Here is a 16,859-nt window from a genome sequence, read left to right as displayed (position 1 = left end):
TAATATTTTTTTATGAAGTACGAAATATATCTAGCTAGATTTTAAAGGTGTTACTTCATATTTAGTGTTGACTTGTGTTCTAAGTTCCAAAAAGTTTACTTTTTACTTTTTGGTTTCTATCGTTTATTGATAACGTAAGGAATCGATTACAGTAAATCTCCGAGTGTCGCAAGCTAACACAGTTACATATAAATTTAAACCACACCCATTTTTTAATATATCAAGTCGTCTACCGACACTACCTTGCGAAATCCGATTATATACGTTACTTACAGCACCATAGACAGCTTGATTCTATTTTTACTTCTGATATACAGCTTTCAGGATAATTTGATTAACTGCAGATATTTATTACGGTAGGTACTAAATCCTTATAATAACATTACTCTTCTCTTTTCTTTTCTTTTCTTTTTTTCTCTTCTCTTCTCTTCTCTTCTCTTCTCTACTCTACTCTTCTCCTCTCCTCTCCTCTCCTCTCTTCTCTTCTCTTCTCTTCTCTTCTCTTCTCTTCTCTTCTCTTCTCTTCTCTTCTCTTCTCTTCTCTACTCTACTCTTCTCTTCCCTTCCCTTCTCCTCTCCTCTCCTCTCCTCTCCTCTCGTCTCGTCTCGTCTCTACTCTACTCTACTCTACTCTACTCTACTCTACTCTACTCTACTCTACTCTACTCTACTCTACTCTACTCTACTCTACTCTACTCTACTCTACTCTACTCTACTCTACTCTACTCTACTCTACTCTACTCTACTCTACTCTACTCTACTCTACTCTACTCTACTCTACTCTACTCTACTCTACTCTACTCTACTCTACTCTACTCTACTCTACTCTACTCTACTCTACTCTACTCTACTCTACTCTACTCTACTCTACTCTACTCTACTCTACTCTACTCTACTCTACTCTACTCTACTCTACTCTACTCTACTCTACTCTACTCTACTCTACTCTACTCTACTCTACTCTACTCTACTCTACTCTACTCTACTCTACTCTACTCTACTCTACTCTACTCTACTCTACTCTACTCTACTCTACTCTACTCTACTCTACTCTACTCTACTCTACTCTACTCTACTCTACTCTACTCTACTCTACTCTACTCTACTCTACTCTACTCTACTCTACTCTACTCTACTCTACTCTACTCTACTCTACTCTACTCTACTCTACTCTACTCTACTCTACTCTACTCTACTCTACTCTACTCTACTCTACTCTACTCTACTCTACTCTACTCTACTCTACTCTACTCTACTCTACTCTACTCTACTCTACTCTACTCTACTCTACTCTACTCTACTCTACTCTACTCTACTCTACTCTACTCTACTCTACTCTACTCTACTCTACTCTACTCTACTCTACTCTACTCTACTCTACTCTACTCTACTCTACTCTACTCTACTCTACTCTACTCTACTCTACTCTACTCTACTCTACTCTACTCTACTCTACTCTACTCTACTCTACTCTACTCTACTCTACTCTACTCTACTCTACTCTACTCTACTCTACTCTACTCTACTCTACTCTACTCTACTCTACTCTACTCTACTCTACTCTACTCTACTCTACTCTACTCTACTCTACTCTACTCTACTCTACTCTACTCTACTCTACTCTACTCTACTCTACTCTACTCTACTCTACTCTACTCTACTCTACTCTACTCTACTCTACTCTACTCTGCTCTGCTCTGCTCTGCTCTACTCTACTCTACTCTACTCTACTCTACTCTACTCTACTCTGCTCTACTCTGCTCTGCATTGCTCTGCTTTGCTCTGCTCTGCTCTGCTCTGCTCTGCTCTGCTCTACTCTGCCCCGCACTACCCTACCCTACCCTACCATACTATGAAAAGAGATAATATTCGTTCCTTCTCCTTAAAGCTTCAGGTTTAACTTATTTTGCTGTTTGAATATATCTGCTATTTATTCTACTCTCTCCAACCACTCTTTGTCGTACAGTATATCAAAAGGTCGTGTTTCCCTTGCACTTCCAAGAACTTGATTTCACCTTTAAATTTAAAACGCAATAATTCCCTTTGAACATACAGAATACTGTAGTGTAGAAAAGTAGAACCTTGTGACCAGAATTAATTTCTTTGCACAATTTTTTTAAACAGTCGGGTGTTTAGGGCTTCAGATTTAATGTAATTTACGACTTTTATTATTGAATTATGTACCTTTAGCAATGGAGTCGGAAGAGTCTTGCTGGCGAGGGCATGCTTGTGAATAATGCAGCTGTTTGCTATTTTTATTAGGTTCCAACACTATTTTCCATTTGACTATACAATAAATGTATCTAAGATTTAGATATTCTAGATCTATCGATTGGTAAAACATAAATACATTAGTTATATAAAAAATTCCCAACAAATAATTGAGTTTTTCTATTAAACTATTTTAGTCCTCAAATATTTGATATAAATCTTTGCGTTTTAGCTTTACGGATCATCTAATTCGAGATTACAGGGAGTTTATCTATCTAGATCTTGATCTAGAGCTGCTGAAAAACTAGACTTAAGCCAGTCGTAGATTCTAGATCTAGATCTAGCTCTATCATGATCTAGAATCTATGCCAATATTGAGTTTCTATACTAATTTTTTTTTTTATTCTAGATCTAGATCTAGCTCAATCATGATCTAGATTCTAGAATCTATGCAAATATTGAGTTTCTACACTAAATATTTTTTTGACGCCTTAATTATTTTATATAAATCTTTGTTGAGCTATGGAATTGGTTAATTCGGGATAAATTTTATTTGAAAAATAGGGTCTATTCGAGTAACTCAAGTTTCTTACGCTGACTATTAGTAAACTCCCACTAATTTTGCACCTAATCGGAGAGGCATCATGTCAATGTTAAATATTGTTTTTTTTTCAATTTTTTTTTATTAGATGTGAATGATGAAGTTGCCTGTCAGGACTTTGCGGGACAAGGGGCAGGTGATGTAGAGTTCGTCTGTTTCTGTTTCCTCGGCATATGAAGCAATAGTGTGTTCAGACCCATTCTCAACCAAAATCGGTGTTTCTTAAAGACAGTAACATATTGCCTGAGATGTGATGTTTTTTGCATGTGGGTTCTGACTTTTTGTGACGATGTGTAACATTGGGAAGGTAAGGGGAAAGATGAAAATCTTCAAACAAACGTGATGTTGTGGATTACTCCCGAAACCCAAGGTTATTCAAGAATAACGGGTAGTCTATTGTCTGCTATAAGCCACCGAGTAGTATTATTTGGCAGATATTTGTTGCATCTTTATTTCCAGTTCGATCAATTACTGACGTTTGCAACTAGCTTCATGCCAACAAAACAACTTCATATCTTTTGTGTGTGTTCCGAATGGCTTGTTTCAAAATGACGAAACACAAGTACAGGGCTATCCTTGGCGTTCAAATATATCTTTGTTTATAGTGATATTTCATTAACGACGCCTGCTTCCAGCCTCTCTACACGTTCAGTCGAAATTGGTGTTTTTATAAGACAAAAAGAGATGGTGGCTGAGGTATGACATCTTTTTAGATGTTGGAATCTGTCTTTTTGTGACAATGTGTGACAGTGGTAAGGGGGAAGGGGCAAGATAAAAATCGTCAAACAAGCGTGTCGTCATTTTTTAATGACGCCCAAACCCACATTTATTCAAAGAATAATGGGTGGTCTTTATTCAAAGAATAATGGGTGGTCTAGTATTTCAAATAACTTTGCAGTCAATTTAATCCCAACTGTTAAAACGGATAGTCTATTGTTTACCTTAGTTTTTAGAGCTTGAAAATTACCGGATCTAATAAAATTATTATTATCAAACAGACATTACGTACATTGCTTTGCTTAAAACCACTGAAACACATACTTATATATATATATATATATATATATATATATATATATATATATATATATATATGCACTTTACATACATTCTAAGTATTCTAAAATCGCAGTGAATTTTTTTTTCAATTGTATGTGTTATCGGTTCTCTTTCAAATAGTTATTGTTCACACTTAGGTTAGGTTAGGTTTGCCTGTCGTCCCTACTGGAAAATAGGCCGTTGATAAGAGCTTTATAGACGTCTCTGTCCAGGGCTAGTTTCTAACTATCCCTAGGTGTATCCAATCTTCGTGATGTCTTCTTCCAGGTCACGTCTCCAGGTCTTTCTTGTTCTGCCTCTCCTCCTCCTGCCTTGTGGATTCCAGGTGAGGTCCTGTCTTGTTATGCTGGATACAGGCTTCCTGAGAGTGTGGCCAATCCATTTCCATTTTCTCTGGAGGATCTCTACTTCAACTGGCAGTTGATTTGTCCATTGCCATAGAACATCATTTCTGATGGTTTTAGGCCAGCGAATTCGGAGCATCTTTCTGAGGCATAGGCCTACGTTTATAAATTATTGTATGTTCTTCTTATTTATAGTAGTTATTCTCCATGTCTCAGCTCCATAGAGTAAAACAGGTTTTACTAGTGTGTTGAAGATCCGGTTTTTATTCCAGGGGTTAAATCTCCAGAACCCCAAACATTTTTAGATGGTTGAAGACTGCTCTTGTCTTGCCCGTCCTTATTTTTATGTCTACTACTGTCCCACCCTGCTTATCAACAATACTTCCAAAGTAGGTGAATCTATCCACTTCTTCTAGGGCTTCTTCTGCCAATGTTATAGGGTTGCTGTTTGATTCATTGACTTTGAGAACTTTACTTTTCCCTCTATGGATGTTCAGGCCCAGGCATGTAGAAAAATTAGCAACCCTGTTGGTTTTATCTTGCATTTGCTGTTGTGTGTGGGAAAGAAGGGCCAGGCCGTCAGCAAAGTCTAGGTAATCCAGCTGGCTCCACAGTGTTCACTGTATACCGTTTCGCGTTTTCTATGTTGACATCATCATAATCCTATGGCCAGCAGCAACAGGAATGGTGAAAGTAGGCAACCCTGCCTTACTCCGGTCCGTACTGGGAAGGCCTCTGTAGTCTGTTGGCCATGTACTACTCTACATTTCAGACCTTCATATTACACTTCAGTGTCAACGAGTAATGAAAAAGCATGGAATAGCCTATTTATTTTAGAATAAGTGAATCTTACCAATATTAACTCGGATAACTAAGATAAATAAGATAAGATAAGTTAGTGGATACATTGTCGAGCTTCTGCAATCAAATATTTAAATTTTAATACACTTTTCTCTTCCAGGTTTTGTCTCTCATTTCAAGGATTATCGATAGCAAAATTAACAATCAATATGTCAGGGAACTACAAAAAAGCAATGGTGGTTTTATCAGTAATTACTGTTCTGGTCTTTTTATATAAGTACTTAAACTATACTACATTCAATCAAATCAAGTTTACTTATATAGAAACGTTTTTAGAGTTAAATCATACGAATTATACAACCAAAGAGAGTAATAGTGTCATTCGAGAAAAAAATAGTAAAAAAAAACATTTATTCTCACGTAGTAACTGACGAAACATATTCGCTTATTTTAGCTACACATTTTAAGACTACAAACAAAACATTTATTAGCCCTCACGACCCATTATACAAAGTGAAGTATAAACAAAAAATTGGTTTGCCCATATCAATTCATTTGGTCAACCCGGTGTATTGGCTCCTGCCGTACTTAAAAGATGTGCCGAAATGCTGCCACAACGCTTGTGTCTTTGATCAAGACAACGTTACAGAAGACACCGACGTCGTTCTCGTTATGGGCTTACACCTGAAGGAATGGCAGAGGCCAACACAAAGATGGCCGGGTCAACTGTACGTGTTGATGGATACAGAGCCACCAGCAAATTTACCAAGCGCTCTGTGGAATGGTGAGTGTTTTACATATTTTTTTAAAAATTTATTTAACAGTGTTTAAAACCGTGCGGAGTCAAAATGACAAGTGACAAAAAACGGCTCCATCAACACGGCGTCGACAAAATGGCCCCGACATAAAAGCTCTGTCAAGTCGACCCCGTCAAAAAGGCCAGCGGCAAATGGGTTGCGTCATATAGGCTCCCAACAAATAGGCTCCCGTCAAATAGGTTCCAGATAATATTCTTTAGAGTTATTTTAGCCAACACACTTAAATAATACAACGTATTATTTTTATTAATTATCAGAAACACTTATTTTAAGTGCGTCATCTAGTTATGACTGACATGAAATGAGTAGGTAGTGGGCTATTTAACGCAGAGAGAGATGCCAACAATGAACAATTATGTGCAGTATTCTTGTAGGTTTTCAAAACACAACGTCGTTTATCATAAAAACATGTTTAACATACCATTTATTCAAACTTCTATACTCGTTTTAAGCAACAGATCTTCACGGTTGTAAATAAAACAACTACAACATTTTAAAATTTGTTAAATTTGGTTGTTAGGAGCTCGAATTTTTTTTGAATTGCTGTCAGCGAATGAAAATAAAATTCATTCCGGCATTTAAAAGAGGTTATGGTGGTAGGAACTGCGTGTGGTTGGTGGGTTGGATAAAATGGTTACATCTATACCAATAGTGGTCATACGATTCATTTTTCTGCAGCCAGTAAGTCGTGAGCCCATTTCTTGGGAGCCTATATGTCGGAAGCCTATTCGTCGGAAGCCAATATGTCGGAGCCCTTTTGACGGAACTATTTTTAAGGTGAACGGAAAAATAGTCACAGCAAAAAAAAAACTTAAAAAAAAACACAGAAAAAAGCTACATTTTTTTTAGAGGGAAAAAACACAGAAACAAAGTCAGAAAGGAAAAATTTTATCGGAAAAAATTAAAGTCGCAGAAAAAAGTCACAGAAATCTGACAGAAATATTTTGATTTAATTAATTGTAGCGAACTGTAAAATTTTTGGTATTTATTATTGTGGATGTTGTTTATTTTGTAGCCTAATCATAAACCTAAAGCGTTATGATTAATAACAATAAGTAATAAACCGGTAGTGATCTCCCCTAAACTTTCTCGAATATTCTTATATAAAACAACAGGGGATGGTAACTGGGAATATAGTTATGATTTTTAATCCATTTTAAATACTGAAATTTTTAAAAATAGAATAGAATCTCAGTAAAAAACAATTGCGCACCAAGCGAACGCCTAATAAAGGTGTGTATAATAGTGCGCAATAGTATTAGTACTTTTAAAATTTACATTAGCTTTTTGAGAAATCGGAAGTAGCGTAAATTACTACTTCCGGTCAACGGAAATTACTCAAAATTTAACAGAAGGTAGAGAATTAGATTTTTTACTTACATGTGAAATTTCATTTATCTATCTGAAATAGTACTCAAGTTATAGGCTTTTGAAAAATTCAAAGTAGAAAAAGTACCACTTCCGGTTATCGGAAATCGCTCAAAAGTTGATACGGATCTACGATTTTGATATAATACTTATATATGAAATTTCATCAACCTAGCTGTAACTGTACTCAAGTTATCGTGTTTACACACGGACACACACACAGACACACAGACACACACACACACACAGACATACGGACAAGATTGCAAAATTATGTTTTTCCGTATCAGTGAGGTGTAAAACGTCGAGATTTGTAAAAATCTCGATTTTTTTTTTTTGCACGATTACAATACTTTCTCTATACTACGTACATACGAGAAAGTAAAAATACTGGAAAATATTTTGAACAATAATCTCATTTTTACTTTCTCGTATATACGAAGTATAGAGAAAGTCTTGTAATCGTGCAAAAACAAAATCGAGATTTTCACAAATCTCGACGTTTTACACCTAAATGATACGGAAAAACATAGTTTTGCAATCTTGTCCGTATGTCAGCGTGTCTGTCTGCCTGTGTGTGTCTGTCTGTGTGTGTAAACACGATAACTTGAATACCGTTACAGCTAGGTTGATGAAATTTCATATATAAGTATTTTATCAAAATCGTAGATCAGTATTAACTTTTGAGCGATTTCCAATAACCGGAAGTGGTACTTTTTTTACTTTGAATTTTTCAAAAGCCTATAACTTGAGTACTGTTTCAAATAGATAAATGAAATTTCACATGTAAGAAAAAAAGATCTAATTCTCTACCTTCTGTCTAATTTTGAGTAATTTCCGTTGATCGGAAGTACTAATTTACGCTATTTCCGATTTCTCAAAAAAAACGCAAGTAAATTTATAAAGTACTAATAATATTGCGCACTATTTAGTATTTATAAAACATGATGAAAACCGAAAAGGTTGGAATATTCTATTAAATACTAGCGTACCTGTCCCCGCGAGTTGCTGCGGGGATAGAAGAAAGTCTGACGATATATATAAGAGGGGTTTCATGCGTTACTAAAGCTGAGTTTTTAAAATGTAAACAGTGCCTGCGCTTGATCGTAAATATCGGGACATGGGTTTACTTACACTACCCCATAAAAACCTTGAGTGTACGGTAATAACTCACCGAAACATCTATCTAAAACTTATAACATAAATCAACGCGAATTGAATTAGTCAAATGATTCTTCCTCACTTAACAAGACGTCTATTTCTGTTTTCTATGAAAGGAAATGCACAATACCTTTTTCCACACTTCTTTTCACGTTTTCTCAACTTTTCATTTTTATTAAAAATTCAACATTCAAATTGCCAAGGCTTTCGAACCCTTTGTCATACAAGACTGAAACATTCCACGTGCATTTAGCATATACTATCTAAAAAACCACGTTTTTACATTAAGTTTAATACAATTCTTTAGGAAATATTGATATTTGTACAGAACCACCACACTAATTTTTGTACTTAACTGTACGTAAGAAATTCTATTAAAAATTGAGTACGAGCTATCGCAATGAATAAATGTAGAAATGTATAGTTTGGTCAGAAAATTCTATATATTTTATCAGCTTTTAAAAATCTCTTATGAGAGCAAAGTTATAGAGGTTTGAAAAGGTGTTAGTTTTTACACATTTTCGTGGTTTCCATGGCAACCATTACTGCTTTTAGCTTTTAGTAGATAGTCTAAATCCAGATCTAAGCATCTACGTCTAGTTTTTCCGTAGATCTAATCTAGATCTAGAATCGAAATCTAGATCTATATCTAGAATTTAAATAAAGTAAAAACTTATAAATGTTTAGGCCGAGAAAATCGTATTGTATACATTTCATAGCGTACGTAGAATCTAGCTCTAAATCATATTTGAATGAAATAGTTCATTTCTTTATTTTATTCTAAACTCGGAAGATGACGTCATCAGTTTCGTGCTCTTTTTTTTATTGTAAACGATAAGCGACGTCATTGTTAAATGCGTTCTTGTCCCAAGTATAAACATTTTTCAGGTTGCATAATTAAAACTGTTTTTCTACATTCGAATACGCCTTTATTTTTTATTTTTCTTCTTTAAATAAAATTGTGGTTATACATTTAAAACATCTAATATATTATTTTCAACAATAGTCCGTATAAAGTTCTTCATATATCGCTGCAGATTCTGATGTGATATCCGCAGAGTTTCTTCCAGGTATCTCTTCGGGGGGGGGGCTTAGCCCCCCCCCCCCCCCAATTTTTTTACCGCCCCCCCCCCCCCCGAACGAAATGAAATATATATAATTTATATAGGAAATATATACTTTTAACAGTGTCCGCCCCCAGAAGAAAGTCTACCGCCCCCCCCCCCCCCCCGAAAATTTCAAGTGCCCCCCCCCCCCCCCGGAGAAAAAAGTCTGGAAGAAACACTGGATATCCGGCGAAAATATTCTGCGGACAGACAGAGAGATAGAGAGAGAGAGAGAGAGAGAGAGAGAGAGAGAGAGAGAGAAGTGCGCACATGGGCTTTTATATATTAAAAATGCGCAAACGGAGAACTGCACAAACTGACAAATGCAGTTGAATGTTGTCATATTTCGTGGAAAAATGTAGATTTAGTCATGTTTTGATAACGTCGATACATTGTAGAATTCAAGAAAATAAGTTCGTTATTTTTTGTGCGCATCTTTCTGGTCACTACAATTTGGAACAATAACTTACTTTACGAATACATGAAAAATCTTTAGAATACAGCATTTGTGTTCTGTACGTGGTATCATAAAAAATTGCTTTTGTTTTCAGAGCGACATTAGCAACCCAATTTTGCTTTTTTTAAAATGCAGGAACTTATATACTTTGTAAGTAAGAATAATGTTATATTCACAGCTAAATCTGCCTGGAGATTTGACTTTAATTTTACAGCTCATTATAGAGTAGATGCTGATATTTTTTTGCCATACGCATACATAAAAAAAGTTCAAAGTGTAAAACAGACTAATTACCGTAAGTATTCATTTAGATTGCGCAAAGTTTCAAGATTTTGTTAGGCTACAACAAATACCTGTTTAATTATAAATAAATACATATTTCTAGTCGAAAAAAAAATATACATTTTAAGTTATCTTACTAGAAATATTTAATCACGATTTTAAAAAAATATTGTCATATACAGAAAAAAGAGATCGTTGAAACCTTAACAAGTTTAATAAATACATATGTGTTTATCGTATAATTTTACCTTTCATTAATCAGAGTGTAAAACTTTATAAACTTAAAGTTTAAATTATTTCCTTAAGTTTAAATATTTTCAGTGGAGCTTGCGAAGCAAAAGAACAAGACGGTTTTGTGGCTAGTCAGCCATTGTAGAACACAATCTAAGCGAGAAGATTACGTCGCAGAAATGAAGGTAGAATCACATTCTAATCCAAACATTTTTTAATTGTGTTTAAACAAATGTGTGTACCCATTATTGATTACTTTAATATTATCTTATTTTAGCTAAATCATTATAATATTTGTTTTTTTTTTAAATCATATTCAACTGATAACTTTTTTTCCGTTAGAAATACGTCGACGTGGATATCTTTGGACGATGCAGCAACACCAGCCTATGTCGACAGCCAAACACAAGCGCAGACTGCCTCACGCCGGAACTGAACAAATACAAGTTTTATCTGTCTTTCGAGAACTCCTTTTGTAAGGATTACTTCACAGAAAAACTGCTTCGATTATTTCTACCAAATATAAACGTGGTACCAGTAGTTAGAGGCGGCGCAGATTATGATAGAAGTATTCCTGAAAATACTTTTATTAATGCTGATAGCTTTAAAACAGCTAAAGATTTGGCTATGTTTTTGAAGAATTTGAGCTCAGATGTTGAGCGGTATAGCGATATTCTGAGAGCTAAGGACCAATACAGGTTTTTAAGGACACCAAATTTTTACTGCACAATTTGTAACAAGTTGAGAAACGCAAGCATCAAACCCAAAGTCTACGATAGCAAAGCTTGGCTTGAAGAGCAATGCCGTGATCCAAAAAAGTTTAAATAAACATTAAAGAGAAACAAATTTCACCAAAGATAAATTAATTAATTACTCTCGATTTATAATTTGCTAACAAAGGGCCTGTTTAAAAGCAAGTCAAATATGTTTGTGCAAACATACATATTTCTGTTTTGAAAGTTTATTTAAAATGAGTGATTTAATTGTTATAGTCGATATCGAATAGTTGAAAACAAATGTTTAGGCTTTAAACAGGTGCTAAATATTTGTATCCAAGTATTTACTACTTATATTAAATAATCTCAAAATGGTAGTCACATGTTTTTTTTTTAAAACAATATTATACAATGTTTTTTTTTAGCTATTGATCTATTAACAGTGATATCTTAAATATGCATTAAAGTGATTCGTTGAATGATCTTTATTTGCTATTTACGTGTGATAGGAAATAAATACAAACTTCAAATACAAATCTGCACAAATGTTTGTGCTTTATTTGCAATTTTATCGAAATGTTATTGCTAAAATATTTAGACCCCGCCTATTTATAGTTATTTACATAGTAATGTATTTCTGTATATTTAAAGAAAATCATTAATTTTCTACTTTTTAATGCATTATTAAACAAACGCTTGTTATTAAAACAATTTGTACGAATGTGTGTGTTTGTAAGGATAAAATTGGGAAGTATAAACATAAAAATAATACAACCATATACCACGACAAATAACAGCAAAGAAGAGGACAAAGATTAATTCTACAACTTAATAATAACCATCAACAACCTATCAAGAAAAATCATCCTTATTCTCATGGTTGACTTTATTTCTAAGATTGGAAGGGCCAACATAGCATATGATGGTTTTTTGCACAGCAGGGTTTAGGTGGGTTTAAGATAATGGGGCGTAATATCTGCTGACATGTGTGCCAGAAGTAACAGTAATTGGTTGAACTCTTTAATCCTACAAGATTACATGAAGCTACATGGATATCACCTGACTTGTATAGGGAAAACCAGATAGGCCATATTAGAATAATAAAAAGTACAGATCCCTTGAAGGTGTGCGTGTCTATAGAGGAGCTGATGTTGCTTCAAACCAACACCTTTTTATTGCTTAAGTAAAATTCAAGTTGTTAGAAAATAATAGGTTATACCGGTATAATATTGGACTACTTAATGATCCCTCTAAACCAGAAAAAAAGAAAAAACTGTCGTGTCTCGAACCCTTACCACCCGCATGGTAGCCATAACACTATTATCTTAGATATATATGTACTGAATTATGTAGAATTAGTCCTATAATGTACTGCAAAGTAAGAAACCAGTTACGCGAATAGGTCATATTAGTATTATTTTAAATTTAATTAGGGGCCAATATCCCAAATTAGCCAATTCCATAGCTAAACAAACAAAGATTTATATCAAATAATTAAGACCTGAAATAGTTTAATATATAGATTCTAGTTCTAGATTCAAGACGTAGAATTTACGTCTAGATCTAGATCTAGATGTAGAATTTACGTTGAGCCTAGATTCTAGATTTTGCCGTAACTCTAGATCTAGACCTAGAACCTAGATAGATAAATCCGATGCATTCTCGAATTAGATGATCATTGAAGCTAAACATGGATTTATATAAAGTAACTAAGGCCTGAAATAGATTCTAGATCGATATTTTAAATGTAGCATTTACATTATGTCTAGATTTAGAATTTAAAGTCTAGTATCGTAGATCAAGATATAGAATCTAGATCTAGATTCTAGATTCATAACTTTTTCTTCCTTCGACAGCTAATCTGTAGATTTAGACAAATGTATTGTAAACAAAAATAAAAAGAACTGTTAAAATTTGATAATAGTGTTGAAACCTAATAAAAATAGCAAACGGACGCATCGTTAAAGCTATAGCCAACAGAAAATTAGCTTTATAACGCGTCAAAGTTCTGAATGGCAAAACAATCTTGTATGAAAGCCGCCATTAATGTTGTAAAAAGTAAATAAATTACGTGATGTCAATATTCACTATTAGTAAAGTCATTGTTCTGAACTTTTAAAATTAATGTGGTTAATCTACCAATGAATAAATCAATTAATTAATTAACGTCTTTAAATAAATTTGTGATTAACAGTCTGTCTAAAAACAAAAAAAAATTGCAGATTCTCTCCTATAACCAAACGGACAAAAAAAATAATTAATGTTTAAACATGTAAACAAACTTGTGTTTTAGTAGCATACTTGACTACCCGTTATTTAGTTAGAAGATAACTGTGGGTTTCGGGGGTCATACATAAAAGACATCATGCCTGTCACTTATCACAAAATAACCAGACCCCACATTCAAAAAGACGTTTTTTTTATCTTTTAAAAACACTGATTTCGGCTGAGCATGGGTCTGACCACACTATTCCTTCATATACTGACTAAAGCAGGAACAAGATAGGGTTGAAGTAGAGATGGAGGCAATCAGTGTTTCTTCCAGACTTTTTTCTCCGGGGGGTGCACTTGAAATTTTCGGGGGGGCGGTAGACTTTCTTCGGGGGGGGGGGGGCGGACACTGTTAAAAGTATATATTTTCTATATAAATCATGTAAATTTCATTTTGTTCGGGGGGTGGGGGGGGGCGGTAAAAAATGTTCGGGGGGGGGGGGGCTTCGCCCCCCCCCCACCCCCGAAGAGATGCCTGGAAGAAACTCTGGAGGCAATTTTGCTTTGAGAGCCAGCAAAAATGCGAAAAAAATCAATATATACTGAAAGAGAACAGGATAACAAATGTAATTGCAGAAAGGGGAAACAGAAATACACAATTTGTCATACTAGGCCCTATTTTTTCTTATTTTGTAATATACCTCATCATTACGTAACTGGTTTTCAATAAAAAATTAAACATGTCTGTAAATGTAGTTTTTTTATAAAAACTTTATAAAACTTGTCGGCCTTTTGTATTGTCGGCCTTTCGGATGTCGGCCTTTTGGCTGTCGGCCTTTTGTCTTGTCGGCCTTTTGTCTTGTCGGCCTTTTGTCCAGATCCCGTCTAGAACCCGTGCCACCCGCATTGAAGCCTATTACACTAACAACTTAGCTATCTAGACTAGTGATATCATTGACGTTTTTTTTTTATTTACGCGAATGGGCCCTAGAATCTAAATCTAGTGTCTTTTAAATTATTATTTTTCTTAAATTAGCCGATTCCATATCTAAACAAACAAAGATTTATATAAAATAATGAAGGTCTGAAATAGTTAAGTATAGAAACTTATTATTATTATCTAGATCTAGATAGAGTTATCTAGATTCTACGACTGGTTTTGTTAAGTCGAGATTTTGTAGCAAAAACTAAACAAATCATGTGACGTTACTATTCACTATAAGTAAAGTCATTCTTCAGAATTTTTATAATTAATGTGTTTTGTCTACCAAAAAATAAATCAATAAATTAATTAACGTCTTTAAATTAATTTGTGATTAATAGTCTGTCTGAAAAAGAAAATTGTTTTCTACTTACATACTATTTTTACAGCTCTACACATAGTGCAGATTCTCTTCTGTAACCAAACGGACAAACAAACAAACAAAAAATAAACAAATAAATATTTAAACATGTAAACAAGGTTGAGTTTTAGTAGTATATAATTATACATAGATTGGTTTCCGGCTAAAAGTTGGTTGTTTTGTTTGTTGATGCTATAAGGTAACATTTGAAATAGGTCAAATTAGGATATAGTTTAACTAAAACCATAAACGGATGCTAAGTAGTCAATGTGAATTATGTTTTTGTTTTAATGTTCCCACACAGAAAGTTGACAAAGGGAAATCTCAAAGCACGCGAATGGCACTAAATGATTGCGATTTTTAGATGTTTGGTTTAATAGTTTATTATTAAACATTCTTTATAGATACCGCTGTTGAACTCGTTGCGCAGCCATGATACATGATCTATTTGTAATTCGGCTTCACCCTAACACGCTGACCTTATATTAATAGATTCATATGAGGCTCGTTATAGAAAGAAACCGCCTCGTAATTTTTATGACTAACTCAGATTAAGTGAATCACGGTTTTTGTTTTTAAAGTTTGTTTTACAATATTAAAAATGTTAATGCAAAGCTGAAGAAATATCAATATTCAAAAACTGATGTGACGCATACACTAGGAACGTGCTACCACCACCCGTGCGTAGCACCGCGCGCTGTAGGATTGTCCACACAATGCGACCCATACATAACTGACCTGCTACAGACACCAGCGTGTAGCGCAGCTCAGGGCGAACGCTCTGCTAGTTATATATAATTGCTGGCAAGCGAGGCAAAAGAAGCGCTCTACCATAGGGAACTTAAAAATACAATTAAAAAGATATCTGGGAAATTCAGTAAGCCAGAGGGTTTTTATAGGCCTGGATATTAAATCTAGAATCAAACGTGTGAAGGTTGTAGATGCGGAAGGAGAGATGAATAGAAAGGTAATAAAAACCAAATTAACCTGCGTGAAAAATGAAGGATTTATTTTTATCCACAGTACCCCAACTTCAAAAGACGAGATATATAAAGCCATAAAGCAGCCTAAATATTAGAAGTTATACCGGCTGAAGCACTGACAACAAATATTGCAACATAATGAAACTAGCACCGCACTACTACACGCTGTTCAGAAAAAACTGGAAAGATGAACAAATACCAGAGGAGTGGAAGGAGGGACTAGATGCGATCTTATTGCATAATCTGCATTAAGAGGGAAAACACTTTTGTCCATATCATACAAAATCTTCACAACATATTATTAAACGGGATAAAGGCATCGATAGAACCCCGACTTCGAGATTATAGGTGGGCTTCAGGAAGGAACGATATAGCATAGATCAAATTGCTAACCTGACCATTAGCATTGAACAGACTCAAGAGTGCAACTTATCTTTTTACATTTACTTCATAAATTAAAGTAATTTGATAGTCGAGAAAGACAGTCAATGTGGAAATTATTGAGGCACTTTGGGGTGTCGAAAAAACAACTCAACATCCTATGTTCTCAAATGTAGGCCTAAACTTTATAGTATTGCATGGCAAACAGACTACAATAGTTATCCCTGTACATACCGGAGCAAGGCAAGGTAACCTACTTTCACTATTTTTGTTACTGCTGCCCATTTACAGGATTATCAAGATGTCAACAAGAAGAAAGCGAAAAATGACACTTCGGGCATTCATCCAGGTGGATAACATCGACTTTGCTGATGACCTGGCCATTATATCTCTCACAAGCTATCAATTACAAGACAAAAACAACAGTTTTGCTCATTTTCCCACGTTTTCTTTAACTTGCTTTCGTCTCTGTTTGTCTTTCCAATCAAATCTTGCGATCGAAATTTCTGGCACTTCCCAGTTAGCTAGCGCGCTGAAATTTTCAGGGAAGCTTTGTTTTGGATGACATTAGAATATTCAATTGTTATTATTACTAAATTGATCCATGGAAACATTTTATTGAGCATTTTAAACCGCTATATAATCTATCTGTATATATAATTCTCTTCTGGGAGCCGTTAGAAAACAAGCTGCAAGCGCCTCCTTGCAGTCCCCTCTCTTTCTCTCTATCACTACCACCCCCATCCCACCCCCACATTGTCTGGTGAGCTGTGGTCACGCTGTTTA

General features: G+C 34.8%; 1 protein-coding gene across 1 annotated transcript; it reads left to right on the top strand.

The window, feature by feature from the left end:
• The first annotated feature begins 5,708 nt into the window (after positions 1 to 5,708).
• On the top strand, positions 5,709 to 11,267 carry LOC131939957 (glycoprotein 3-alpha-L-fucosyltransferase A-like). Its single transcript, XM_059298485.1, has 3 exons — positions 5,709 to 5,800; positions 10,515 to 10,566; positions 10,782 to 11,267. The coding sequence occupies exons 1-3, from the start codon at positions 5,709 to 5,711 to the stop codon at positions 11,265 to 11,267; spliced, it is 630 nt and encodes a 209-aa protein (XP_059154468.1).
• The last annotated feature ends 5,592 nt before the right edge of the window (positions 11,268 to 16,859 follow it).

This window comes from Physella acuta, unplaced genomic scaffold (assembly GCF_028476545.2).
Source record: "Physella acuta isolate Inbredline_101_S28 unplaced genomic scaffold, ASM2847654v3 ptg000305l, whole genome shotgun sequence".
Taxonomy (NCBI): Eukaryota; Metazoa; Mollusca; class Gastropoda; family Physidae; genus Physella; species Physella acuta.
The sequence above is the reverse complement of the archived record's forward strand: the minus strand, read 5'-3'. Positions and strand labels throughout refer to the sequence as shown.

What these genes read in the sequence shown, in the direction of transcription:
- LOC131939957 (XM_059298485.1), top strand. Translation starts at nt 5,709, where the DNA reads ATGGCAGAGGCCAACACAAAGATGGCCGGGTCAACTGTACGTGTTGAT. An exon ending in ACCAAGCGCTCTGTGGAATG is followed by an intron (nt 5,801 to 10,514) that starts GTGAGTGTTTTA and finishes TATTTCCTTAAG; the next exon opens with TTTAAATATTTTCAGTGGAG. An exon ending in AAGAACAAGACGGTTTTGTG is followed by an intron (nt 10,567 to 10,781) that starts GCTAGTCAGCCA and finishes TTTTTCCGTTAG; the next exon opens with AAATACGTCGACGTGGATAT.